We start from the raw sequence: 27,897 nt of genomic DNA on the forward strand, positions 1-27,897 counted from the left end.
GAGAAGGAGACTCCACAACCTCTCTGGGCCAGCCTGCTCCAGGGCTCTGCCAGTCTCACACTACAGCAATTTCTTCTCATGTTGAGGTGGAATTTCCTGAGTTCCAGTTTGTATTCATTAAAGAATCACAGAATCAGTCAGGGTTGGAAGGGAGCACAAGGAGCAGCCAGTTCCAACCTCCCTGCCATGCCCAGGGACACCCTACCCTAGAGCAGGCTGCACACAGCCTCAGCCAGCCTGGCCTGAAACACCTCCAGGGATGAGGCTTTCACCACCTCCCTGGGCAAGGCCTTCCAGGCTCTCACCACCCTCATGCTGAAGAACTTCTTCCTAACCTCCAGTCTGAACCTCCCCACCTCCAGCTTTGCTCCATTCCCTCTGGTCCTATCAGTGCCTGACAGCCTAAGAAGTCCTTCCCCAGCTTTCTTGTAGCTCCCTTCAGATCCTGAAAGGCCACAATAAGGTCCCCTGGGAGCCTTCTCCTCTGCAGACTGCACAGCCCCAACTCCCTCAGCCTCTCCTCACAGCAGAGCAGCTCCACCCCTCTGAGCATCCTCCTTGTCTTCAGGTATTTATAGACATTGACTCCTCTGCAGGCTCTCAGCCCCAGGGCTGCCCAGAGAGGTGGTGGAGTCTCCTTCTCTGGAGCCTTTCAAACCCCACCTGGATGTGTTCCTGTGTGACCTCCTCTAGCCTTGGCAGGGGGTTGGACTGGATGACCTCCAGAGGTCTTTTCTATCCCCTTAGATTCTGTGCACAGCTGAGGGTGGCAGTCACAGGGAAGCCCTGAGGCAGGCCTTAATTTGTTGGTTCTTTTGTCTTTGCAGAGGCTTCAGAGTGAACTGCCCCTGAGCCTTGAACAGCTGGAGGCTGTTTTTGACAGCTTGGAACAGAACAACAACGGGTACCTAACCCCTGTGGAGTTCAGCATGGGACTAGGTGAGGGCTGTGCAGAGGCAGAGTAGGGAGCAAGACCACCTGAGGCATGATGCTGGTGAGAAAGGAAGTGCAGTGGTCCTGCTGCTGTAGCAGCTTTGATCCCATTCTGTGCTCCACAGCCTCCCTGGAGGTGTTTAAGGCCAGGTTGGATGAGGCCTTGAGCTACCTGCTCTAATGGGAGGTGTTCCTGCCTATGGCAGGGGAGTTGGAGGTGGCTGAGCTTTGAGGTCCCTTCCAACCTGAAGTATTCTATGATTGCTCTTAGTGCCAGCCACCAGTTGTCAGCTACCCCCTGTGTTGGCAGCCTGATCCTGGGACTCACCCCAGGCACTTCACTTCTGCATTTATTCTCTTTATGGTGATTCCTTGTGCCTGGCTTTGCTGGGATCCATCTCAGACTGGCCCTACCTTAGGAGTTTGACCTGGAGTATTTCTGCCTTCTCTCTGGAGCATGCAGAGGGGAGAATTTGGGAAGCAGCTGAAGATGCAAATCAAGTCTGCTGCTTGGGAGGATCCTTGCATGGCCTCTGAGAAGCTGCAGTGTGCATCTGCACCACTGACAAAGACCACACTTTGAAACTGCTCCATTTAAAGCAGTCTGAGGTCTTTCTAGAATGTCAAAACAAGCTTCAGATGATGCTCTGCCTCCATTTGCCCAGCTGTAAAACAGCACTAAGCAGACATCCTGACTCTTTCTTTACACCTCCAAAGTGTCCACCTCCTTGATCCAGCTGCCTGAGCCTCAGGGCCTGTAGCTCCACTGCAGGATTTTCACAGCACTTTCTGGGAGCAGGGGAGAAGCAGCTGGATTCTGATACAGGCAGCTGAGAATTACACAACGGCTCAGGCTGGAAGGGAGCTCAGAGAACATCTGCTCCAACCCCCTGCCATGGGCAGGGACACCTCCCACCAGCACAGCTTCCTCAAGGCCTCATCCAGCCTGGCCTTGAACACCTCCAGGCAGGAGGCAGCCACAGCCTCCCTGGGCAGCCTGTGCCAGGCTCTCACCACCCTCACACTCAACAACTTCTGCCTCAGCTCCACTCTAACCCTGCTCTGCCTCAGCTCCAAACCACTGCCCCTTGGCCTGGCTCCAGACAGCCTCAGCAGAAGTCTCTCTGCAGCCTTCCTGCAGGATCCCTTCAGGCTCTGGCAGCAGCTCTCAGGTGCCCCTGGAGCCTTCTCCTCTGCAGGCTGCACACCCCCAGCTGCCTCAGCCTGTGCTCACAGCAGAGCTGCTCCAGCCCTGGGATCACCTTTGTGGCCTGCTCTGGCCTCACTCCAGCAGCTCTGTGCCCTCCTTCTGCTGGGGACAGCAGAGCTGGATGGAATATTCGAGGTGGGGTTCTCAGCAGAGCAGAAGCAGTGGAGTTAATGCCTTGAGGCACACAAATAGTGAGTCTTTTTCCCCTTAGAGCAGCTTTGTCTTCTCATCTGTGCTCTGAGCATCTGTAGCTCTTGGCCTTGTAGTTGGGCTGTCATTTCTGCCTCTTGAAGCAAGCAGATGTGTTTTGGAAAGGAAGAGAAGCTGCTCCTGGAGGCATCCAGGGCTGGGGAGGGGAGTGGGTTTTGGAAAGGATTTGCTGGGTTTGTTTTGATGAGAAGAGTTTGTTCCCAGCAGCAGTGTTTGCCATATGCTGTGCATAGCTTGAGGGTCTCTTGGGGTTAGTGTCTGTGTGAAACAGGATCCAGAGAGCTGCAAGCATCCTGCGTGGGATGGGACAGGGAGAGGATGCTCAGAGGAGTCAGAGCACTTCAGACACTCCACACAAGCATAGATTCATATGACCATTGAGTGGGTTGGGTTGGAAGGGACCTTAAAGCTCATCCAGCTCCAACCCCCTGCCATGGGCAGGGACACTTCCCACCAGCACAGGTTGCTCAAGGCCTCATCCAGCCTGGCCTTGAACACCTCCAATGAGGGGACATCCACAACCTCCCTGGGCAACCTGTGCCAGTGTCTCCCCAGCCTCACTGCCAACAGTTTCTTCCTTAGCTCACCTCTCACCCTCCCCTCTCCCAGCTCAAAGCCATTGTCCCTCATCCTGGCACTCCCAGCCCTTCTCCAAAGTCCCTCCCCAGCTCTCCTGGATCCCCTTCAGCTACTGCAAGGCTCCTCTGAGCTCTGCCTGCAGCCTTCTCTTCTCCAGGCTGCACAGCCCCAACTCTCCCAGCCTGTCCACACAGCAGAGGCTCTGCAGCCTCTGATCACCTTTGTGGCCTCCTCTGGAGCCTCTCCAGCAGCTCCAGGTGCTGCTTGTGCTGGGTTCCCAGAGCTGGAGGCAGTGCTGCAGGTGAGGTGTGAGCAGAGCAGATTGGAGGGGCAGAATCCCCTCCCTGTGCTGCTGCTCTCCCTGCTCTGGCTGCAGCCAGCACACAGCTGGCTCTGGGCTGCCAGCCACCAGTGCTGGCTGCTGGGCACTGTGGCACCAACTGACACCCCCAAGGCCTTCTCCTGCAGGCTGCTCTCAGCCACTCTTCCCCCAGCCTGGATCTGTGCTGGGGATTGCCCTGCCCCAGCTGCAGGACCTTGCACTTGGCCTTGTTGAGCTTCATGAGGTTGGCTTGGGCACACCTCTGAAGCCTCTAAGTCCCTCCAGTGTGTCTGCCAGGCCACACAGTTTGGTGTGACCCACAGACCTGCTGGGGGTCCCTCAATGGCCACTGTCAAGTCGAGGTGGTCCTTGGCCCAGATGAGGAGGGCAGAGGAAGAAGCAGCAGTGATCTCCTCCTCACTTGGAGCTGGAGAACTGAGGCTGGTCCCACCAGGAGTGTGTGGGATCTCTGGTGCTGTGGCAGGGAAGTGACCCCATGCAGAGCATCCAAAGCTGTGAGTGGGAGATCATCTTCCTGCAGCTGTGAGTGGAGCCCTGACAGGCTGCTGTTGGGCTGGGAGCCAGTTCCAGTCCCAGCAGTGCAGGCTGCATGCTGACATCACTCAGGACGTCAGGAGAGAGGCTCTGCTCTGGCCAGGAGCTGTGCTCTGTACCAGCAGCCTGCAGGCAGCTCCTCAAGGAGCTCTCTCAGGCCGCCACAGCCAGAGCAGCTTAGTAAATGAACTTCAAATCTGACTTTCTTCTCCTCCTCCTCTTCTCTTTCCACCAGAAAAGTTACTAGGGATGGAGTTGGGTCGAGGAGCTGGGAGGATGGATCCCTGCAGGCACGAGGAGACCTTCGAGTCAGGCTGGGCAGATGACCTGGAGCCAGCAGATGAGGAAGAGAAACGCTTCTGTGCCATGATGGAGCAGCTGGGAGCAGCCCAGCTGTTTGATGAGTAAGTAGGGCAGTGGCATGGCATTACTTCTCTCCTCTTTTGATCTTCAGAGTAGCAGCACAGCCCAGAGGGGTGGACTGAGCTCTCTGAAGCCCTGCTTGGACTTTCTCTCCCCTTGCCTTGGCCTGTCACGTGCTCGCTGGCAAATGCAGGCAGGTCTGGGGTTTCTCCCCTGTAGTTACTGATTCCTTTTAGAGCAGAGCTTTTCACAGAGAGCTTCCCAAGCTGGAGTTCATCCCACAGCTGTAACATGTCCCAGCTGGTGGCCTGGAAGCTCTTCTGCAGGCTGCAAGAGGAAAGAAGCATGTGAGGGATGGCCAAGGAGAGGAGGCTGAGTGTGCTCTCTGTTGCAGACTGGTGCCTGACTGCTCAGATGTTGAGTTCTGAGTTTCTGTGCTCAGGGAGGCTGCTTGGCACTGGGCTCAGCTTGAAAAGAGGCTAAGTTGGGTGAGAGATGAGCCTTGAGACTTGATATCAGTGTCCTTGCATTGACCTGTCAGGCCCCAGTCGAGTCTGCTGGTCCCAGTGTCACCCAACCCTCTTTTAGAGCCTTCCCCAGAGAAGCATGGCACAAAACTGGTTCTTGGCAAGGTGCATCTGATGGGCTGGATGTGCCCAGCTCCATCTGTGCCAGCTTTTCTTCAGGCTTCACAGTCCAACAGGGCAGCCACTTTATAGAGAGCAGCCTGGGCAGGGCAGGAGTGGGACAGGATCATAGAATCACAGTATCACAGTATCATCAGGGTTGGAAGAGACCTCACAGATCATCAAGTCCAACCCTTTACCACAGAGCTCAAGGCCAGACCATGGCACCAAGTGCCACGTCCAATCACAGAACGGTAGGAGCTGGAAGGGACCTCCAGAGATCATCCAGTGCTACCCCCCTGCCAGAGCAGGGGCACCCAGGGCAGGGCACACAGGAACACATCCAGCTGGGGCTTTGATCACATTGGGTGATTCTGTGCTCCACAGCCTCCCTGGAGGGGTTCAGGACCAGGCTGGATGAGGCCTTGATCAACCTGTTCTAGTGGGAAGTGTCCCTGCCTATGGCAGGGGAGTTGGAAGTGGCTGAGCTTTGAGGTCCCTTCCAACCTCACCCATTCTGTGTTTCCATGGTTCTGTGACTCATTTGCTCTCCTTGTCCCTTGCCTGCTTGCTGCAGCCCCCAGGAGGTCCGGGAGCTGTGGGCTCGGCTGCGGAAGGAGCGCCCGGAGCTGCTGGCCAACTTTGAAGAGTTTCTGCTGCGTGTTTCCTCCTACATACAGGAGGTCAACCATGAGAAGGAGTCCATGGAACAGGCCTTGAAGAGGTATGGAGAACATTGTGGCCATTTGGAGCCAGCTGCTTAGATGCTGCCTCAAATGCAAGGAGTTACAGGACGCAGCCTCCTTACCTGCTGTGGTTACTGCTGCAGGGTTGGACTAGATGACCTTTAAAGGTCCTTTCTAACCCAAACCACTCTGTGGTTCTATCATCTTGCTCTGGTCACCATGGCTTTGGTTTAAATCTAAGCCAGTGCCACTCAGCTGTTAGTGGAATCTGTTTTCTTAGAGGAGAGGATTCTGGGGAGACCTCAGAGCTGCTGCCAGAGCCTGAAGGGATCCTGCAGGAAGGCTGCAGAGAGGCTTCTGCTGAGGCTGTCTGGAGCCAGGCCAAGGGGCAATGGTTTGGAGCTGAGGCAGAAGTTGTTGAGTGTGAGGGTGGTGAGAGCCTGGCACAGGCTGCCCAGGGAGGCTGTGGCTGCCTCCTGCCTGGAGGTGTTCAAGGCCAGGCTGGATGAGGCCTTGAGCAAGCTGTGCTGGTGGGAGGTGTCCCTGCCCATGGCAGGGGGTTGGAGCAGATGATCTCTGAGCTCCCTTCCAGCCTGAGCCGTTGTGTAATTCTTAGCTGCCTGTGTCAGAATCCAGCTGCTTTTCCCCTGCTCCCAGAAAGTGCTGTGAAAATCCTGCAGCTGGATCAAGGAGGTGGACACTTTGGAGGTGTAAAGAAAGGCCAGGCTGGATGAGACTTGGGCAACCAAGTGGAGTTGAGAGGTGTCCCTACCCCTGGCAGGGGTTTGGAGCAGATGATCTCTGAGGTCCCTTCCGACTTAAACCATTCTGTGATTCCCAGCTGGAGTCTCTCCCTCTCTCCTGACCTGTGTGCCACTTGCTTGCTGCAGGAAGGAGACAGACCACGACCGGGAAGTCAGGTGCCTTTATGAGGAGATGGAGCAACAGATCAAAGCAGAAAGGGAGAGACTGATCTGCCAGGTACCTCCTCCCTCTTGGCTGAAGTCCAGCTTGCTCTGCTGCTGTGACCAGAACAGCTCTTGCTGTGCCAGGTTGTGTGCACTGCTCTCTATCTTCTCTGCAGGAAGCACTGAGGCATGACAGGAGCAACCTGCTCCAGAAGGAACTGCACAGCAAAGAGCAGGAGCTGGAGAAAATCCTCTACCATCAGAAGAAGGTAACAGGACCCAAAGCCTTTCTAAAGCAGCATCTCCCCTCCTCCTCTCTTCCTCCTCTCTTCCTCCTCTCTCCCTCCTCTCTCCCTCCTCTCTCCCTCCTCTCTCCCTCCTCTCTCCCTCCTCTCTCCCTGCTCTCTCCCTGCTCTCTCCCTGCTCTCTCCCTCCTCTCTCCCTGCTCTCTCCCTGCTCTCTCCCTGCTCTCTCCCTGCTCTCTAAGGTCTTTCCTGACTGAGAGGTTGCCATCTGCTGGAGGCTGCTCCTAGCTAACCTGGCACCAGCTAGTCTAGATCCCTGCTGGCCCTAGAGGCTCTGAAGTGGTTTGCCCAGGGGTTGGTTTGCCTTCAGCTGTGATTCCTTTCTGGGAATGGTTGGTCCATGAATTTTCCTCCCTGTTTTGTCTCCTTGTGGCACAGTCATCCTCTCTGCTCTACAGTTAACTGTTTGACTTGGAAAATAAGGTAAAACCGTGGAAGTTTGGAGCCTTTAGTGGTGTGTAAGGAAGCTGCCTGTGGGCACTCAAGAGCTAAATTCCTCTAGGTTGTGTTTTCTGGCTGCTCCGAAGTAACTCAGAGTCAGCAGTGCTGTGGTGCCCTCTAGAGCTGGGTGTGCTGTGAATTCCCACTTCTGCACTTACCCACCTGCTGATTCATCAGGCACTGAGGTCAAAGCAGAGACCTTCCCTTAGCCTGCTGGCCCTGCTGGGGGATGATCTGTTCTGGATGTCTTCCTTTTTGGCTTAAGATTTGAGGCATGACCCAGCCAGAGAGAAGAGAAGTTACCTGTGAGATGCTGGTGACTCAAGGTGTCCAAGCTGGGCAGCTGGCTGTGCTGGGGAGGGTGCTGGGCTGCAAGGACATTTCTTCTGCACAGAATCCCACAGCCAGATATAAACATCTGCAGCAAGAGCTGTGCCTCAGATAGGCAGCTAACAGCTGTGGGAGAAGGCAACACAAGCAGTACCAGTGCCACAGAACCCCAGCGTGGTGGAGGGTGGAAGGGACCTCTGGACACCACCCAGCCCAGCCCCCTGCCAAAGCAGGGCACCCACAGCAGCTTGCCCAGCAGCACAGTGCCCAGGGGGGGTTGGAAGCTCTCCACACAAGCAGACTCCACAACCTCTCTGGGCAGCCTGCTCCAGGCCTCCAGCACCCTCACACCAAACTACTTTCTCCTGCTGCTCACAGGGAACCTCCTGGGTGCCACTTTGTGCCCAGTGCCCCTTGTGCTGTCCCTGGGCACCACTGAGCAGAGGCTGGCCCCAGGCTCTTGCCCCTCACAGCTCCTGTAGCTGTTGCTGAGCATTGCTGAGCTCTGCTCTGGGGCTGCTCTTCTGCAGGCTCTCAGCCCCAGGGCTCTCAGCCTTTGCTCCTCTCAGAGCTGCTCCAGGCCCCTCAGCAGCTTTGCAGCCTCCCCTGGGCTCTCTGCAGCAGTTCCCTGTCCCTCTTGAAGTGGGGAGCCCAGAACTGAACGCAGGACTCCATCCGTGCCCTCTGTGGGGCAGAGCAGAGGAGGAAGAGAGCCTCAAGAGAGCCTCCAGCCCTCCCTGCACGATCACCTCTGGTGCTGTAGCTCTGCGGCTGGCCCAGCCTGGGCCATCAGCGCCCTCCTGTGGTGGAAGTTCAGCAGCGCAGGGGTTGTTCCTGCTACCCTCTCTAGCTACAGGCAGCCCCAAGGGGAGGCTGCTGCGGGGCAGGGGCAGCTCTGCTTTGCTTGCAGCCAGGCCCTGCCTTGTTGACAGATCCGAAGGCTGTGGGCAGGAGTGGCTGTTCCTCAGGCTCAGCTCCACTGCTCCGAGTTCCCCTGATGTCCAAAGTCTCCAAACAAAGCTGGGTGTGGCTTGTGCTTGTGGCCTCAGTGAGGAGAGATCACACAGAGTGACACAGTGCCAGCCTGGAAAGGACCCCAAGGACCATCTGCCCCAACCTCTCTGGGTGATGCTGCAACTGGAGCCAGGCTCTGCTGGGGGATGCCCAATGCCAGCACAAGGGGCAGTGGTGGAAGCTGAGGCATAGGAAGCTGCATGGAAACATGAGGAGGATTTTTTTCCCTGTGAGGGTGCCAGAAGCCTGGCACAGGCTGCCCAGGGGGGTTGTGGAGTCTCCCTCTCTGGAGAGATTCAAGCCCTGCCTGGCTGTGTCCCTGTGTGATCTGCTCTGGGTGCTCCTGCTCTGCAGGAGGTTGGCATGGTGAAGCTTTGGCGGTCTCTTCCAGCCCCTGGCATGCTGTGGTTGTGTGATTGTCTGTGTTTAACCCTCCCCCTCCTCTACCCCTGCAGCTGGAACATGAGCTGCAGTCCCTGAGCTCGGAGCAGCTGGAGGCTCGAGTGCAGAACAAACGGCTCCGGCACTTGAACGAGAACCTGCTGGAGGAGCTGGAGAAGAGCAAATGGGAGCTGGAGGCCGTGAAGGGACAGCTACAGAAGCTCCAGAAAGAGGCTCAGGTTGAGCAAGAGCAGAAGGACAGGTGGGAGTGGGCAGGGAAGGGGGTGGCAGGGCAGGGACTCGGGGTGGGCCAGCAGTTAAAGCTGAAGCGAGAAGCTTTGGTCTCGCCAGGGCCTTGCTTATCTCTTCCTGAGCACAGGTAACACGCCAGGGTCCTGAACAGGGAGTGCTGCTGCTGCCCCCTGCCTCCCTTAGCTGGCAGGTACACAGGCAGTGACCCTTGGCTGGAAAAGCAGTGCCAGAAGCACAGGTGTTCCTCAGCCCAGAGGAGGTTCCTCCTGCCTGTGTTTCACCATCACCTCCATAAGGACCCTCCAGATGCCCTCTTCAGTACTTCCCTTCCTATTGCTAGGCTTAATCTAACCACATGGAGATAGGACATTGGAGTGCATCAGAGGGGGCCCACAAGAAAGCTGGGGAGGGACTTTTTAGGCTGTCAGGTAGGGATAGGACTGGAGGGGAATGGAGCAAAGCTGGAAATGGGGAGATTGAGACTGGAGGTTAGGAAGAAGTTCTTCAGCATGAGGGTGGTGAGAGCCTGGAACAGGTTGCCCAGGGAGGTGATGGAAGCCTCATCCCTGGAGGTGTTTAAGGCCAGGCTGGATGAGGGCTCTGGCCAGCCTGATCTAGTGTGAGGTGTCCTGCCCATGGCAGGAAGCTGCAGTGTGGAAGGAGATAATGGGCAGCCTGCCCTCATGCTGGAGGAGAACTGTGCTGTGAGCCTGCTCCCACAGCACTGCTGCTTCCTCCCTGTCCTCCTAGACCAGGCAGGCTCTGACCTCTGAGAATATCCCCAGTGTGCCTGAGAAAGGGATCACAGAATGGTAGGGTTTGGAAGGCTCCTCTGGAAGTCATCCAATCCACCCCCCTGTCAAGACAGGGTCAGCTAGAGAAGGTCACACAGGAGCACATCCAGGTGGGGTTTGAAAGTCTCCAGAGAAGGAGACTCCACCACCTCTCTGGACAGCCTGCTCCAGGGCTCCCTCACCCTTCAGTTACAGCAGATCCTCCTCATAGTTAGCTGGAGCTGCTCATGCCCAGGTGTGTGCCTGTCACCCCTTGTCCTGGCACTGGGCACCACTGAGCAAAGCTTGGTCCCACCCTCCTGACACCCACTCTTGAAGTATTGATCAGCATTAATCAGATCCCCCTCAGGTTGCTCTTCCCCAGACCAAACAACCCCAGGGCTCTCAGCCTTCCCTCATGAGGGAGATGTTGCAGTGCCCTCAGCATCTTTATCTTTGAGGCTACATCCTCCTCCTCTTCCTCCTACTCCTCCTTCTCCCCTGGTTTCTCACCCCTCTCCACAGCAGCTGCAGGTCCCAGAAACCCCCATGCTGAAGCCACTGACAATTCCTTCACCCAACTTCACCTTCTGAGCTCTGGGGATGCTCTGCCACTAAGCTCCTTTCCTCTTCCCACCCCTCTTTGGGTTTCTTCCCATCTGTCCAGAAGAGGATGTCCCAGAGCTTTGTAAAGTACCTGTTTTAATGAACCCCATCAAAGTTACCCCAGCCATGGAAGATAACAGGAGAAATCCACCACAAGCAGAAGGAAATAGAGGTTGGAAAGATAATTAACAGCAGTGAGGTGTGAGGATCTTAGTGCCATGGTCTGGTTGATTGGCCAGGGCTGGGTGCTAGGTTGGATTGGATGAGCTTGGAGCTCTCTTCCAACCTGGTTGATTCTATGATTCTATTCACTTCTCTCCCTTTTTCAATTCCCCTTTTGCCTAGGGATGTGTTCAGAGTCTCCAAGAACATGCAGAAAGAGAAGCAGAGCCTCCTTCGGCAGCTGGAGCTCCTCAGGTGAGAGCAGGGCTGAGAGGCTGTGTGTGAGGAGCTGAGCTGCTTGTGTCTGCCCCAGAGAGCTGCAGGAGCATGTTCCAGCAGTGCTCAGACACTGTTGGCTTCCCCATGTCCAGAGAGAGCTGTGCAGTCTGTACAGCTCAGGCAGAGCACAGGATCTGGGCCTGCAGCATCTCAGGAACTTGATCTTTCCTGTCGGCTAAGGCACCTCATGAAGCTCAACAAGGCCAAGTGCAAGGTCCTGCAGCTGGGGCAGGGCAATCCCCAGCACAGATCCAGGCTGGGGGAGGAGTGGCTGAGAGCAGCCTGCAGGAGAAGGCCTTGGGGGTGTCAGTTGGTGCCAGAGTGCCCAGCAGCCAGCACTGGTGGCTGGCAGCCCAGAGCCAGCTGTGTGCTGGCTGCAGGCAGAGCAGGGAGAGCAGCAGCACAGGGAGGGGATTCTGCCCCTCTGCTCACACCTCACCTGCAGCACTGCCTCCAGCTCTGGGAACCCAGCACAAGCAGCACCTGGAGCTGCTGAAGAGGCTCCAGAGGAGGCCACAGAGATGATCAGAGGCTGCAGAGCCTCTGCTGTGTGGACAGGCTGGGAGAGTTTGGGCTGTGCAGCCTGGAGAAGAGAAGGCTGCAGGCAGAGCTCAGAGCAGCCTTCCAGTAGCTGAAGGGACTCCAGGAGAGCTGGGGAGGGACTTTGGAGAAGGGCTGGGAGTGCCAGGATGAGGGACAATTTCTGGGAGAGTGAGAGTGGAGCTAAGGAAGAAATTGTTGGCAGTGAGGGTGGGGAGACACTGGCACAGGCTGCCCATGGAGGTTGTGGAGCACAGAAGCACAGAATGTGGTCAGAGATCACATTCTGTGCTTCTGTGCTCCACAGCTTCCCTGGAGGTGTCCCAGACCAGGCTGGATGAGGTCTTGAGCAAGCTGTGCTGGTGGGAGGTGTCCCTGCCCATGGCAGGGGAGTTGGCACTGGATGAGCTTTAAGATCCCTTCCACCCTAATCCATTCTATGACTGCATGACCCATCTGGTGCCCATCACCTGGGCTCAGACACTTGCCAATCTCAACGTGGCTGGCAATAAACATCTTTAGCTGTGTCCCAAGCTCTTTTCCTGTCCTGGCTTCCCAGTGTTGGGTCTTGAGTGGCCTTCTGATGAGTGCTTCCCTTGTGTCTCTCCTGTGTGTTCCTGGGAGCAGAGAGCTGAACAGGAAGCTGCGTGACGAGCGAGACGCCGCTGAAGCCAAGAAGCTGGTTAGTCTGAGGAGGAAAATCCTCATGCCCAGCCACCCTCCTCTCACCTGCTGCTGTTGCTGTCACCACTCTGGGGCCCTTCACTCCCACGGGGGACAATGACCTGAGCTCAGGAGGCCTGCTGTGGTGCTTATACAGACAGACTCTGCAGCCCCTCTCTGCCTGCGCTGGAGATGAGTTCTGCTGGTCGCTGTTGCCAGCTTCCTGAGTTTAACCCGTGGTGGCTTGGGACTGTCCCCCAGCTCCGTTGCAGGGCTGTAGTGGGTGCTGTGGCAACGGGGACTTGGGATGTGCAAGGAGGGGAGTGAAGCTGGATGCATCCCTGGAGCTGGGTGGTGGTGAAGAAGATGGATTCCCAGAAGTGCTACCGGCTGACTCGGGGCAGAGGAAGGCTTTGGAGTTTCTCTGAGCCCTTAAGTTTGTAGCAGATGTTCTCAGATGTTGCTCTGGGGCAGTTCCTTGTTCCCAGGTGGAAGTGCAGCAGTATCAGAGGGCTAGGAAAAAGCAGGGCTCCCCTGACACCTGGAGCAGCCAGCTCCAGCTCAGGCCTTTCCCAGACTCCACGACAAGAACAGAGATGGGGAAGAGTTTTCAGTCTTATTATTTTTCCATGAAAAAGTCTTTGTGTTCCCAAAATTCCTTGGCAAGGCTCCTCTGTGGTTTGCTTAGACCCATCCCTGCTATCCTGTGTCCCTGCCTGCCCTGCCACCATGCCCCACTGGCAGTGGCTGCCTTGCAGTGAGGACAGGTGGGTGCAGGGGATTTTGTGTGTGGTGTGAGACGAAGCACAGAGATCATACCCAGAGATGGAGGATGAGATGTCCTGCTGAGGAGAGGCTGGGGTCCTTCTCCCAGAGAGGTTGGGGATCTTCTTCCAGGGAGGCTGGGGTTCTTCTCCCAGAGAGGCTGGGGTTCTTCTCCCAGAGAGGCTGGGGGTCTTCTCCCAGAGAGGCTGGAGATCTTCTCCCAAAGAGGCTGGGGTTCTTCTCCCAGAGAGGCTGGAGATTTTCTCCCAGAGAGGCTGGGGATCTTCTCCCAGAGAGGCTGGGGATTTTCTCCCAGAGAGGCTGGGGTTCTTCTCCCAGAGAGGCTGGAGATCTTCTCCCAGAGAGGCTGGGGTCCTTCTCCCAGAGAGGCTGGGGTTCTTCTCCCAGAGAGGCTGGGGTTCTTCTCCCAGAGAGGCTGGGGATCTTCTCCCAGAGAGGCTGGGGTTCTTCTCCCAGAGAGGCTGGAGATCTTCTCCCAGAGAGGCTGGGGATCTTCTCCCAGAGAGGCTGGGGTTCTTCTCCCAGAGAGGCTGGAGATCTTCTCCCAGAGAGGCTGGAGATCTTCTCCCAGAGAGGCTGGGGTTCTTCTCCCAGAGAGGCTGGGGATCTTCTCCCAGAGAGGCTGGGGTCCTTCTCCCAGAGAGGCTGGAGATCTTCTCCCAGAGAGGCTGGAGATTTTCTCCCAGAGAGGCTGGGGTTCTTCTCCCAGAGAGGCTGGAGATCTTCTCCCAGAGAGGCTGGAGATTTTCTCCCAGAGAGGCTGGGGTTCTTCTCCCAGAGAGGCTGGGGTTCTTCTCCCAGAGAGGCTGGGGATCTTCTCCCAGAGAGGCTGGGGTTCTTCTCCCAGAGAGGCTGGGGTTCTTCTCCCAGAGAGGCTGGAGATCTTCTCCCAGAGAGGCTGGGGTTCTTCTCCCAGAGAGGCTGGGGTTCTTCTCCCAGAGAGGCATACCTTGACAGAGCAGACCCCTGCCCACTCAAAATGCTTCTCACTGGCCATGAGTTGGTGCTGGACTGACCAAGCAGAGCTCCTCCTGTGCCCCTGCCAGGGCAGACCCCTGCCCACCCGCAGTGCCTCTCCGGGTGCTGCTGCAGTGCAGCCCTCGCCATCGTGTGTCGGACACCTCTGGTGTCATGTCTGTCCCGTTGCCACCCTGCTGAGAAGCCAGATGTCACACAGGGCTGGCAGGCCAATAAAGCATGGCAGAACCAACAGCACGACCCCCCACTTTGTTCCTCCTTTCGTGCCCAGGTGTGGGCTGTGTCCTTTCCAGCTCCAGTTGCAGGTTGCTTGGCAGCCCCTCTGGGGGTTGTGCCTCAGCTCCAGCAGGCTGGGACACAATGTCCTTGTGTCTGTGTGTGTAGAGAGGGCCCTTGAGTGAACCTGCTCAAACCTTGAAATCTTCCTCCTCCATCCTCCTCAGACAACCTCTGGCTGACTGAATCACAGCCTAGTACTGGTGTTGACCTAAGGAGGTCACTTGGATGCTTGGAGGTCTTTTGCCTTGGAAGTGTTCCACAGTTGTGAGCCTCTCAGTGGTTGTTGCTGTGGCTGGAGCCTCTCCTGAGCACCAGTCTTAGATGGAATAATGGTTTGGGGGTTTGGTGGGTTTTTTTTGGTTGAGGTTCCTAGTTGGGTGAGGCTCTGTGGAGTCAAAAGGTTCTCCTTGTATTGGACTGTGTCACTCTAAAGGTGTCCTGAGAGTTCTGGCCAAGAAAGCAGCCTCTTTGTTTTCTGCATGTTCACAGACTCACAGATTGCATCACCTGGGAAGGGACCCTCCAAGGACCAAGGAACCCCCCAACCCTCTGCAGGCAACAGGGACCCCTCCAGCCAGAGCAGGCTGCACAGGCACACAGCAAGGCTCAGCTCCAATGGCTCCAGGGATGGGGCCTCAAGCACAGCCCTGGGCAGCCTGGGCCAGCCTCTGCCCACCCTCACTCTGCACAGCTTCCTCCTCAGCTCCAACCTAACTCTGCCCTGCTCCACTTCCAAACCACTGCCCTCAGCCTATCCTCACAGCCCCTTCTGAGCAATCCCTCCTCAGCCTGCCTGTAGCCTCCTTGAGATACTGAAATGCAGCTCTGAGCTCTGCCTGCAGCCTTCTCTTCTGCAGGCTGCACAGCCCAACCTCTCCCAGCCTGGCCCCACAGCAGAAGTTTTACAGCCCTCTGATCACCGTCGTGGCCTCCTCCTGTCCCTCCCCCCTAGGTTCATGTGCTTCTTATGTGTGAGTCCCACAGCTGGACACAGCACTGCTGGTGAGGTGTCCCCAGAGCAGAGCAGGGGGGCAGGATCCTCTCTCTCCATCTCTGGCCATACTGCTTTGGATCTTTTGATCTTCATTCTTCTACCTTTCAGACACCAGGGCTTACTCAATAACTCCCCTTGGTAGTCCTCCCACGGGGTGTGGGGCAACACAAGGGCAGACCTGTCCTGAGCTGCCTGCAGATATTTGATCAGCCCAAAGCTGCTGACAGAGGCACATCTGGCAGGCTGCAAGCTCTTCATTCCCCACCTTTCCCCTCAGGAATCACTTGTGAGGACACATCAGAAGTCTGTAAGTCTCTTTCCCCCAGTGCTGAGGGCATGGGCACCTTGCCACACTGTCTAGATAGGAGCTAGGCATAGAGGAGCTGCCAGCTCAGTCCTCTCTGCCACACACATCCCTGGTCAGGCCACCCCTTGAGTGCTGTGTCCAGTTCTGGGCTCCTGAATTCAAGAGAGATGTTGAGATGCTGGAAGGTGTTGAGAGAAGGGCAGCAAGGCTGGGGAGGGGCCTGGAGCACAGCCCTGTGAGGAGAGGCTGAGGGAGCTGGGGGTGTGCAGCCTGCAGCAGAGGAGGCTCAGGGCAGAGCTCATTGCTTCCTGCAGCTGCCTGCAGGGAGGCTGTAGCCAGGTGGGGTTGGGCTCTGCTGCCAGGCAGCCAGCAGCAGAAGAAGGGGACACAGCCTGAAGCTGTGCCAGGGCAGGCTCAGGCTGGATGTTGTTAGGAAGTTGTTGGCAGTGAGAGTGATTGGCATTGGAATGGGCTGCCCAGGGAGGTGGTGGAGTGGCTGTGGCTGGAGGTGTTGAAGCCAAGCCTGGCTGGGGCACTTAGTGCCATGGTGTGGTTGGTTGGGCAGGGCTGGGTGCTAGGTTGGGCTGGCTGAGCTTGGAGCTCTCTTCCAACCTGCTTGGTTCTATGAAGGAGGTGCTGGGGAGGGACTTTTGACAAGGACTTGGAGTGCCAGGATGAGGGACAATGGCTTTGAGCTGGGAGAGAGCAGAGTGAGAGCAGAGAAGAGAAAAAAATTGTTGGCAGTGAGGGTGAGGAGACACTGGCACAGGTTGAGGGTGGTGAGACACTGGCACAGGCTGCCCAGGGAAGTTGTGGAGCACAGAAACACAGAATGTGATCTATGATCCCATTCTGTGCTTCTGTGCTCCACAACCTCCCTGGAGGTGTTCAAGGCCAGGCTGGATGAGGCCTTGAGCAAGCTGTGCTGGTGGGAGGTGTCCCTGCCCATGGCAGGGGGGTTGGAACTGGCTGAGCTTTGAGGTCCCTCCCACCCCAACCCCACTGTGTGTTTCTGTGATCTGGGGGACGTTGGTGACTTTTTGGCTCTGCTGGAGCTGTGTGGAGGGGCAGGGCTGTGAGAGTTGTTTCTTGCTGTATCTCTGAGGAGCTCTGGGTGCACCAGGAGCCTGCTCTGAGGGAAGCAGGGGTAGGATGGAGAGGGAAGTTCATGCAGGCAGAGAACTTCCACCGCTCTTGGCAGAGCTGTCTCCTGCTCTCTGCAGCTCTGGGTGAGTCCCTGTGGAGATGAGGAGGAGGAGGAATGTCCTGGCAGGAGGGGTCAACTGGTTTGTCCCACACAACCTCAGCATGATGAAGAGGCTGGTGGGGAAGGAGAGGCTCAGCCCTGAGAGCAGGGCACAGAAATAAAAGCTGTGGCTGCCCAGGGGCAGAGCTCTGCTTGGGGCAGCACCACCCTTTTGGGTGGGATTTGTTGCAAAGGGCAAACCAGTGCCAGTGGCACCTTCCTGCTGAACTGGGTAAAGCTGAACTGGACCACTGGGTAGGCCTTGTGGTGCCCCCTGTCCAAGCCTTCTGACAGGGCACTGCTGCAGCGTGGTGCCAGGGCTCTGGCCTGGTCTCTCTGAAGCATCTGCAGAGGTGGCAAGAGGATAGACTGGGGCAGGTCAGCTCCCTGGGTCCTAACCACCTTCTTCATCCCTTCTCTTTTCGACTTGCAGGTGCCTCAGAGCACAAAGCCCCTGCTGAAGAAGGGGTCAGTGCCAGGCAGTGCCCTGCTGGAGGACAAGGCAGCCCAACGGTTAGCTGGCTCTGTGTTGTCTTGTGTCTGTGCCTGCTGCAGCACCCTGGCACTCCAGGCTGGCTCCCTCCTCTGGGGCTCACCTTGGTGCTGGCCGGTCCGGGGAGCTCGACTGTGGCTCGACCTGCCCCTTGGCACAGGTGGTGTGGGCTCAGCCTGCTGCTGAGGATGCTGTTAGCTGATTCCTCAGTGGGGTGCCCCCCACCTCTGGGCTCTTTCTGAGTGCAGCAGTGAGGGAGCAAAGCTGAAGGCCATGAGGAGCTCTGAGTGTTGGTGGGGTGGTGGCCACTGAGCTCTCCAGGTGGCTCCACAGAAGGGACTGCATCCTCTCCCAGGTGTGCCAGTTCTCCTTGGGCAGAAATCCCCTGGCACCTCATGCCACAGCCTGTAACCCTGGGCCATGGGAGAGGCCAGGAGTTGCACAAGGCTCTCTCTGGCAGCTGAAAGCCCCAAGGAAAGGGCCCAGCTCCAAGTGGGTTCCTCCCACCCATCTCCTCCAGCACCTATGAGGTGTTCACCTGGCACACCACTCTGCTGCCAGGGCAGCTGGACAGGTCTGGGTGGCCAAGGGCTGTTTTCTTTATGCTCCATGCAGACCACACAGTGGCTGCCATACCCTCCAACACCTGCTTGCCCGAGCTCTGGTGCCATGAAGCATGCCCCCAGGGGGCACTCTGAGAGGCAGAGGAGCCCAGCCCAGTGCTGGGCTGCCTTGGAGTTGGATTAGCCCTGCAGCTGCTGGCCCCAAACACACTCCTTGCTTCCCACCAGGTCTCTGCAGAAGATTCCTCTGCCTCCCAGTTCACAGAATCACAGAACATTAGGGGTTGGAAGGCACTTTGAAAGCTCATCCAATCCAACTCCCCTCCCTGAGCAGGATCACCTAGAGTAGGTCACACAAGAACACATCCAGTTGGGTTAGGACTGTCTCCAGGGAAGGAGTCTCCACAACCTCTCTGGGCAGCCTGCTCCAGTTGTTCCTCTTGGTGGTGCCAACCAGAGACAAGTCAAGGCTCACAGTTTCTTCCAGTTCCTTCAACTCACCCTCAAGAGCTGCAGTTGTGGTAGTGGCATTTTAGATTTAAACTTCAGGCTTCTTTGCTGAGGGACTGATGGAAAAGCAGGAGCCCTGTGGAACAGCTCTGGTGGGAAGCAGGAGCCCTGTGGAACAGCTCTGGTGGGAAGCAGGTGCCCTGTGGAGCAGCTCTGGTGGGAAGCAGGTGCCCTGTGGAGCAGAGCTGCTGCTTGAGCCCAGCTGGGAGGCTGCTTGCATAGATGATTCCTGCCTGTGTGCCTGGCAGACTTTTCATCCATGGGCTCAGACATCCAAGCTCTCCCACCCTCTTCTCCATCTAGTCTCTTGCACAGATCCTGGCTGGCATCAACCCAGAGGAAAGGCTCCCCAGGAGGAGAAGCCTGGCAGTGAGGGTGGTGTGTGAAGGGCAGAAGTATTTGTTGGCCCTGCCTCTGCCCCAGTGCTCTCCCACCACACTGCTGGAGAAACAGGACTGGAACCACTTAGCTCTGGAGTCACTGTTCAGAAAGCTTTGGCCTCAGTCCTTTTTCTCTGCCCAAAGAGGCTTCTGAGTCTCAGCCTCTCACTGCTGGAGCCCTGCCCCAGCGCCCAGAAGGATGTCTCTGTTTTCAGAGGTTCCAGCTGGCCAGGCTCTGGGCTGGCTTTTAGGACACACAGAGGGAAGATCACCAGGAATGTGAGCTTCCTTGCACAGAAAGGTGTCAGCCTGGCAGCAGCTGTCCCCACAGGAGCAGTGAGAGGAGAGTCCTTGCCTGGCTGCCTGCACAGCTTGCAGAGGTGGGACAGGAGAGAGTGCAGTGAGCCTCTGGTCTCTGCTGTGCTTCCAGCTGCGGTCTGTGGGGCAGTGAAGGCAGTGGAGATGCCTGTGGTGGGTAAAGCCCTTCCCCTGACTTCGAGAATCAGAGAACTGTTGGGGTTGGAAAAGCCCTCTGGGATCATCCAGTCCAACCACCAGCCCAGCCCCACCATGGGCACCAACCCATGGCCCCAGGTGCCATGGCCACACCTTGCTGGGACACCTCCAGGCGTGGGGACTCCACCACCTCCCTGGGCAGCCTGTGCCAAGCCCTGACCACTTGCAGGACGGGAAATTTTCCTCCTCTCCAGCCTAACCCTCCCTTGGCACAAATTCAGGCCATGTCCTCTGTTTCTCTCACCTGGCACTGGGGAGTTCTAAGCCTTCTCACTGCCTTCACCCAGTGCTTCAGCCATGGAAGGGCAAGGCAGAGCAAGGATGCTGCCTGCCCCCTCAGCAGTGGTTTCAGCTGGTCCATTCTAGCTGTTCTTCAGCTGGTTCCTTCACTTGCCATGGCAGCTCCACCCCAGTGAACAGAGGCCAGCAGCCTGCTCTCATGTGGGCACAGACACTGCAACCCAGCTTGGGCACTTCTTGCCATGCCAAGCAGAATGTGTCTGGGTGGAAGCTCTGGGAAGTGAACACCTTGCAGGTCCGGAGCAGAGCCACCAGCATGCCAAGTGACCTGGTGTGGGCACGTTGAACCCGTGGCAGAGTTGTGAGCTGGGTAAGGCTGTGCCACAGGGGTGCCTGGAAGTGCTGGGCCGCACTGCTGAGCACAGCTGGGTGCCCTCAGCAGGGGACAGTGGCAGGGCTCCAGGGATGAGCAGCCAGCCCTCACCCTGCTGCCTGCAGCTGGCCACTTTGTCACTCACCCCCCAAGCCTTGGTTACTTCTTTTTGGTGCTGTGCTTGACACACAACTGTGGGTGGGGGTGGAGGTGCTGCTGGGCTTTGTTGGAGAGACGTTTGCCGTGCTGCTGCCTTTGTGTGCTCTGGAGTGGGGATGAGTGGGAGGCAAAGAAGGCTTGAAAAGTCCAGACAGTGGGAATTTTTGTTACTAGGAATGGAATGTTGGCACATGAGAGCACAGGGGAGCTGAGGGCAGCTGATGCCTCCGTGACAGGGAGCATGGGGAGTGCCTGTGTGAAGCAAACATCCTGCAGAGGCTGCAGGTGCACTAATTGGATCCTTGTCTGGGGAATTTGCCTCCTCTTCTTGCCCTCTCCATCTCCTCTCCCACCCTTTATGTGGTGCCCATGGGCTTGGATACAGACAGATGCCCTCTGCAGACCGTCCCTCCACCTCGTCGGGAGATGTGGCAGCAGAAGAGCCCAACAGGAAGAGCTGTAGGTACCTCCCAGGCAGCAGGACGTGGCTGGAGGCAGGAGAAGGCAGCACAGACTTCCACGAGAAGAGCAGGGACAAGGCAGCAGAGGCTGAGTGGCTGAAGATGGCTCCAAAGGGGGATGCTGACTGTAGAAGTGCAGATGGATTAGATGATGCTCCACTGCCTCCCAGAGGACAGCCTGTGGGCACCGAAACGAGAGTGAGTCTGATCCCAGAGTCCCAGCATGGAGGGGATTAGAAGGGACTCTGGAGATCATCCAGCCCAGCCCCCTGCCAAATCAGGGCACCCACAGCAGCTTGCCCAGCAGCACAGTGCCCAGGGGGGGTTGGAAGCTCTCCACACAAGCAGACTCCACAACCTCTCTGGGCAGCCTGCTCCAGGCCTCCAGCACCCTCACACCAAACTGCTCTCTCCTCCTGCTCACAGGGAACCTCCTGGGTGCCACTTTGTGCCCAGTGCCCCTTGTGCTGTCCCTGGGCACCACTGAGCAGAGTCTGGCCCCAGGCTCTTGCCCCCCACAGCTCCTTTAGCTGTTGCTGAGCATTGCTCAGCTCTGCTCTGGGGCTGCTCTTCTGCAGGCTCTCAGCCCCAGGGCTCTCAGCCTTTGCTGCTCACAGAGCTGCTCCAGGCTCCTCAGCAGCTTTGCAGCCTGCCCTGGGCTCTCTGCAGCAGTTCCCTGTCCTCTTGAACTGGGGAGTCCAAAACTGGGCCCATGTGTGGCCTCACCAGGGTAGAAGAGAGAAGCCTGAAATGGAACCTCCTTACTCGGGGTTCTTCCTCAGACACCTGCTCCAAGGGGCTTGAGGGCTGCTGCCTCTCTTCCCATCTGCTTCCAGCTCCATGGGTTTGTGGTGCCAAGGGTCTGCTTCCTCCATCAGAGCACAGCCTGCATCCCTTTGTCCCGTTGCAGCTGCAGGCACTGGAGCCAGGCAGCTGCTCCCCAGACCGCATCTTCAAGGTGGTGTTTGTGGGGAGCTCCGGCGTGGGGAAGAGTTCCTTCATCCACCGCTTCTGCCACGGCACCTTCTTGGCCCAGCTCAATGCAACTGTTGGTAAGCATGGGAGGTCCTGAGGCTGCTCAGGAGGGTGGCAAAGCCAACCTGGACACTTGGCTTTCCCCACCTGGGGGTGAGGAAGGTCCCTCTCTGCACTTGGACTCAATCCTGCCATGCCCAGCATCGCCCTTGGCCAGCCTCTGTCTCTTGCCCTCCTGGCAGGTATCGATTACCAGGTGAAGAGTCTGATGGTGGATAACACCCAGGTTGCCTTACAGCTGTGGGATACAGCTGGACAAGAAAGGTCAGTTTTTCCCACCGGGGTGGCCTATAGCCAGGGGAATGGGAGGAAAGGAAAGAGCACAGGCACCTGGCTTCAGGCTCTGGGTTGGAGCTGGGTAGGGGTTGGTCTCTTCTCCCAAGGAACAAGCCATAGGACAAGAGGAAATGGTCTCAGGTTGCACCAGGGGAGGTTTAGGTCATCCCCAGGCTGACTCTGCCCTCCTCAGGCTCCAGAGGCTGCCTGCCAGCACCCAGGCGTGGCTCTGAGTGGCTCTGGCTTTCCTTTGGCGCAGGTTCCGCAGCATCTCCAGGCAGTACCTGCGGAAGGCGGACGGGGTGCTGGTGATGTACGACAGCACCGCCCGGGGCTCCTTCAGCGCCGTGCGGGCCTGGATGAGCAGCCTGCAGGTGGGAATGGGGACCCCTCTCACACTGCTGCTGCCGCTGCTGCCTCGCTCAGGAACAGCCCCAGCAGCCCACGAGAGAGCTGCTGTCATGCCCCAGGAGCATCTCCAGGCGCAGGGATCTTGTTGTGACCTTTCACTATCTGAAGGGAGCTACAGGAAAGCTGGGGAGGGACTTTTTAGGCTGTCAGGCACTGATAGGACTGGGGGGAATGGAGCAAAGCTGGAAATGGGGAGATTCAGACTGGAGGTTGGAAGTTCTTCAGCAGGAGGGTGGTGAGAGCCTGAAAGGGCTTGCCCAGGGAGATGGTGGAAGCCTCATCCCTGGGCAAGGCCAGGCTGGATGAGGCTCTGGCCAGCCTGATCCTAGTGTGAAGTGTCCCTGCCCATGGCAGGGGGGTTGGAGCTGGATGATCTTTGTGGTCCCTTCCAAGCCTGACTGATTCTCTGATTCTGTGATTTTATGATTCTATGAGTCTATGGTTCTGTGAGTATGATTCTGTGATTCTGTGATTTTATGATTCTATGATTCTGTGACCTGGGTCTGGTTAGTCTGGAGAGGAGCAGGCTAAGAGGGGATCTGATCAGTGCTTACAAGTACCTGCAGGGTACTTGACCAAGGGGTACAAGCCCAAGGGGCCAGGCTCTGGTCAGTCTCTCAGGTGCTTTGCTCTTGTTCCTGTTGCAGGAAGGTATTGAGGATGGAGCTGTGGTCTTCCTGCTTGGAAATAAAATGGATGCTGCTCAGAGGGAGACCAGGAGCGTGCCCAAAGTGGAGGGGGAACGACTGGCAAAGGTGTGAGTCTGTGCTCTGCTGCTCAACCTGCTCTGCAGCCTCCCTCCACCTGTGGGCAGGGCAGCCTGGATGGCAGGGAGCCCTTCTGGGAGCCATTTCTCAGTATGGTTCTCCTGCCTCTCTGCTCTGCCTGGATAGGAATACATCTGGAGTATTGTGTCCAGTTTTGGGCCCCTCAGTTCCAGAAGGACTTCAGGGAACTGCCTGAAAGAGTCCATCCCAGAGGCCCCACGGTGCTGCAGGCAGTGACCATCACCTGTGAGGCCAGGCTGAGGGAGCTGGGGCTGCTTGGAGCAGAGCAGCCTGAGGGCTGCCCTTAATCACATCTATAGATATCTGAGGGGTGGGTGTCGAGCAGCAGGGGCCAGGCTCTGCTCAGTGCTGGCCTGTGACAGGACAAGAGGCAATGGACACAAACTGCAACCCAGGAGGTTCCACCTCAGCATGAGGAGAAACTTGTTTGGTGTGAGGCTGCTGAAGGCCTGGAGCAGGCTGCCCAGAGAGGTTGTGGAGTCTCCTGCTCTGGAGACTCTCAAAACCCATTTGGATGTGTTCCTGGGTGACCTACTCTAGGTGCTCCTGCCCTGGCAGGAGGTTGGACTGATCTCCAGCAGTCCCTTCCAACCCCTGATGTTCTGTGATGGGAAATTCTCTCTGCCCTTCCCCACACGGTGAAAATGCCCTGAGGTCACTATGCCAGCAGGGAGGATGAGGTGGTGACCAGCAAGGGGCAGACAGTGCCTCCTGAGGTATACTCATGTGCCTCTTGAAGCTTGATGTCTCCTTACAGTGCTGCTCAGGCTTGCAGGGGAGCATTCAGGGCTGTTGGAGGGCTCCCCAACATGCCCTTCATGCTCTTAAAGTCATTCTGCTGCCTTCCTCAGCCCTGTGTCCACATGCCCACTGGCTGGGGGGAGGCAGAGGCTCATGGCTTTTCCCTGCCTTCTGGACCCCACAAGACAGAGATGAGAGATCCAAGAACTCTGGGTAGATTCACAGAAGGCACTGGGTTGGAAGGGACCCTCCAAGGGCATCCTGCCCAACCCCGTGCAGGCAGCAGGGACACCTCCAGCCAGAGCAGGCTGCACACGCACACAGCAAGGCTCAGCTCCAATGGCTCCAGGGATGGGGCCTCAAGCACAGCCCTGGGCAGCCTGGGCCAGCCTCTGCCCACCCTCACTCTGCACAGCTTCCTCCTCAGCTCCAACCTAACTCTGCCCTGCTCCACTTCCAAACCATTGCCCTCAGCCTGTGCCCACAGCCCCTTCTGAGCAGTCCCTCCCCAGCCTGCCTGCAGCTCCCCTGCAGGTACTGAAGTGTACTTATAAGGTCTCACCAGAGCCTTCTCCCCTCCAGAGTGGTTTCTCTTCCCAAATAACTTCCCAGTGTTCCCATTTGGACACTGGCTGGGCACCCATCTCCTTCTCCAGAGTAGATAAGCAGGGTCTGTGCTCCAGCAGGGTGATAACAGCTACTCTCTCAGCCCTAAGTGCCCCTGGCAGAGTTCTTGGTGGCAAGGGTGGGCCATCTGCAAGGGCTGTGGGTGACTAGGGTGTGGGGGAGAGCTGGCAGCCAACGTGGGTGCTGACTGTGCTCTCTGGCAGGAATACCAGGCTGAGTTCTACGAGTGCAGTGCCCTGACTGGCTACAACATCCTGGAGCCCATGCTGCACATGGCCAGGTCAGTGAGCACCACCTGCCCCCGAGGCATGCTTCTTAGCTGGGGGTTACTGCCGTGGGCTCCTGTTGGAGGTTCAGGAGTCACAGAGGTAAAACAAGTCCTCTAGAGGCTAGAGGATGTCCAGGAGGTGGACTCAGGGAAGTGTCATATTCAATCCCAGACCTCTGCTATCTCCCAATAAGCTGGCAGCAAGGACAACTCCTCCTTTCCTCTCCCTCCTGCCTGCTGTCTCAGGCAGGAGCTACTTGTCTGGTAAGCATGCAGGGAGTGAGCCTGGTTATGGCTGCAGAGGCTTGTTCAGGCCTATGGGCAGCAGAGGTGCTGGGGGAAGAAGAGGAGGAGCATTGGGGGTTGCAGATCAGTCTGGCTGAGGGAAGGGTTAAGGAGGTTGTGCATGCTCTGGAATGTCTGTCTCTGTCTTTTCCAATCTCATATTGGATTTCTTTCCCATTCAATTTTACTGCTTATGGGGAGTAAAATTATTCTGTCCCCTCTCTAACCCCATGACAGCTCCTCTGGGGAGCAGGGAAGGGACTGTCACAGCCTGACCTTCCCTCGTGGCACTGAAAGAGACCCACAGCAATGTGCTTCTCCCCTGCCTCAAGCTCCTCATCTGCTGTGCCTGGAGAGCACCAAGTGCAGGGTGGGCATTAACCACCTGCCAAACTTCATCTGGCAGAGCTGGCAGCTTGGAGTTGAATTTGATTATTTCACCATCCCAAGGACTTTTCTCTGCTCTCCCCACCCAGACCTGAAGTTGACACTTTGATGTCTGCATGCCAGAGGTTTTTCCTCTGCTGTCTCAGCCCCTGGTGGCAAGAATTTTACAGGGAGCTAAAGACACTTGGGAAAGCTGCAAGAAGTTTGCCTTAAGCTTTGTAGGTTTTCAAACAAGGAGTTGGAGAAGCAGGCTTGGAAACCTTGCAAGAAAGAGAAGATCCTTTTGGTTACTTTCATCCCTGCACCATAGGATCACAGAATCATAGAATCACAGAGACATAGAATCAGAGAGTCATAGAACCAGTTAGGGTGGGAAGGGACCACAAGGATCAGCCAGTTCCAACCCCCCTGCCCTGGGCAGGGACACCTCACCCTAGATCAGGCTGTCCACAGCCTCATCTAGTCTGCCCTTAAACACCTCCAGGGATGAAGCATCCACAACCTCCCTGGGCAACCCATTCCAGGCTCTCACCACCCTCCTGCTGAAGAACTTCTTCCTAACATCCAGTCTGAATCTCTCCATTTCTCTGTTCAATTCCCAGCAGGACTTACCCTGCTTATTAACTGGGATGGTTGACTTGCCAGCCAGGTAAATCCTGTCTCCCACAGCATGGTGCTGCCCAAACAGCCCAGGGTTCTGCCATCCCTCTGGCAGCCTGGGAATAAGGCCCAAAGCACTCAAAGCTGCTCTGCTGCTCTAACTAAGCCATGCTGTCCCCTCTCTTGTGTGTCCAGTTTCTATCCCATGCTCATTTGCTCTTTGTGGCTTATCCTCATCCAGAAGAGCTCAATCTTCGGGCCAGGCACTTTTACAACCATTGGTGTCCCTGGTGGATGTGCAGAGCCTTGGCAGGAAGCTCTCAGCAACCAGGTTGTGTCCTCAGTGTGTGCTGCTTGTTGCAGGTTGCTGACAGCACAAGAAGACAGGCAGAGGAAGAGTGCCCTGCAGCTGGAAGATGTCAGCAAGAGCAAAGGCTGCTGCACATAAGGCCCTTGGAGGTGTCAGTAAGAGACACAGGTGCCAGCACTGGTTCATGACACTGAGGCTCCCTTCAAACAAGCTGAATCTGGTGGCATCAGCTCTGCAGAGGCTTGAGGAAGCTGCAGCTCTTCCCCACCTGGGAATTTCAAGGCATTCAATCAGATCACAATGTCTGCACCAGTCCATGTCTCAGCCCTCTCCGGTCTGGCAGCTCTGCTCTCTGGAGGCCTCTGCATCTTCAGGGGAATTCAGCTGGTCTGGCTAACAGCACAAACTGGACCTCCTGTCTGCAGAGGCCACTTCCCTTTGGCTGGATAGAGTCTTGTTGCTTTCCTGGGCTAGCTGAGAGAGCAGAGGACAAGGTGGGAGCTGCATTAAATAGAATTTTAGTGTAAGAGAGTTACAGAAAATCATGTTAGGGGTGGCTGTAGGCAGTGCCCCATCCCTCTCAAAGAACAGCTTCTCCTCTGGGTTCTGTAGCAGCAGAGCTGTGGTCAGTGGCAAAACCTCCTTTGGTTCCTCTAAGAGCTGGCCCAGACCCTACATTCACTGCAAAATTGGGCTGGACTTGCCAGCAGAGTCATTGATTCTGTAGGTGGCTATAGCATGAACTGCCAAAACAGTTCATCCCCATGGCCTCTTCCCCTTTGTCACCCCTGGCACTGTTCTTGCCCCACTGTGTACAGAGCACGGAGCAGCTGCCCTGGGACCTGCTCTGCCTTGCTCTGTGCACTGGGGGCCAGACAAAGCCTGTTTGAAGGCTGAGTGCTGCTGTTTCCCCCTGTTCTCTGCTCCCCTCCTGAAGGCTCTCCACCAATGAGGACCTGAGCAAGCTGCAGTCAGGAGAGGTCCCATCCTGCTCGCCTGACCACGGTGCTCAGTCTGCCAGCACAAGGCTGTACCCGAGGAGGCTTTTGCTCTGGTGCTGCCCCTGTGCAGTAACCTCCCTGTCCTGCTGAAGGGCCTGAGAGAGCACAACCCCTTCTTGTTGGGAAGGGGCCTGAGGCAAAGCAGGTTGAAGGGAGATGTGGGCTGAGGTAGAAGCTGGCCCCAGCTGCTGCTCCTGGGCTTCCCTGAGGGGTGATGCTTTCTGTTCTGTAGCTCAGCTGTTCCTGAAGCCTTGTGGGGCTGGTTTTGGTAGCTGCCTGGTCCCTGTCTGCTTTCAGCCTCTCTCAGGATGTAACTTGGACACACAAGAGGTGATGCTGCAGCTCAGAAGCAGCTTCCCTCCCCCCCAGCCTTGCAGCACAGGGAGGGGCTGTATTTACCCAGGGTGTCTCTCCTCTCCTGGGATGAGGAGGTTACTCCAAATGGCAGCTTATTCCATGGGAATATCCCATGCAGGAAAACTGCTGTGAGTCACAGCCCATCAGTGCTACAAAGAGTTCCTCTGGTTCCTCCCAGTGCCCTTTACTCCAGAGAGGAAAGAGGAAATTTTGCTTGGGAATGGCAGGATTCCTGACTACAAGAATTGGCTCCTGCTCAGCCCTTCCTGCTGGCTGGCCGTGGCTCATGCTGGGTTTAGCAGAGCCAGGGACTGGGAAGCAGAAGGCTAGGGGAGGGCTAACTGGTGAGCAGGTCCTGCTTAGGAGGCAGTGCCACTGGTGTGGAGCC

The 27,897-nt window shown here is 56.9% G+C and overlaps 1 protein-coding gene across 1 annotated transcript in view; it reads left to right on the forward strand.

The window, feature by feature from the left end:
* Positions 1 to 27,897, forward strand: part of CRACR2B (calcium release activated channel regulator 2B) — a 50,540-nt gene extending 22,643 nt beyond the window's left edge. The window contains exons 3-18 of the mRNA XM_064163993.1: positions 828 to 939; positions 4,045 to 4,213; positions 5,376 to 5,522; positions 6,375 to 6,465; positions 6,569 to 6,661; positions 8,938 to 9,125; positions 10,840 to 10,911; positions 12,103 to 12,157; positions 17,162 to 17,241; positions 20,348 to 20,621; positions 21,334 to 21,475; positions 21,641 to 21,722; positions 21,994 to 22,108; positions 22,793 to 22,900; positions 24,505 to 24,581; positions 26,205 to 27,897. Coding sequence (XP_064020063.1) covers positions 828 to 939; positions 4,045 to 4,213; positions 5,376 to 5,522; positions 6,375 to 6,465; positions 6,569 to 6,661; positions 8,938 to 9,125; positions 10,840 to 10,911; positions 12,103 to 12,157; positions 17,162 to 17,241; positions 20,348 to 20,621; positions 21,334 to 21,475; positions 21,641 to 21,722; positions 21,994 to 22,108; positions 22,793 to 22,900; positions 24,505 to 24,581; positions 26,205 to 26,289 — 1,890 coding nt within the window. The 3' untranslated portion in view covers positions 26,290 to 27,897. The remainder of the gene's footprint in view (positions 1 to 827; positions 940 to 4,044; positions 4,214 to 5,375; positions 5,523 to 6,374; positions 6,466 to 6,568; positions 6,662 to 8,937; positions 9,126 to 10,839; positions 10,912 to 12,102; positions 12,158 to 17,161; positions 17,242 to 20,347; positions 20,622 to 21,333; positions 21,476 to 21,640; positions 21,723 to 21,993; positions 22,109 to 22,792; positions 22,901 to 24,504; positions 24,582 to 26,204) is intronic.

Source organism: Pogoniulus pusillus, chromosome 24 (genome assembly GCF_015220805.1).
Source record: "Pogoniulus pusillus isolate bPogPus1 chromosome 24, bPogPus1.pri, whole genome shotgun sequence".
NCBI classification, from domain to species: domain Eukaryota; kingdom Metazoa; phylum Chordata; class Aves; order Piciformes; family Lybiidae; genus Pogoniulus; species Pogoniulus pusillus.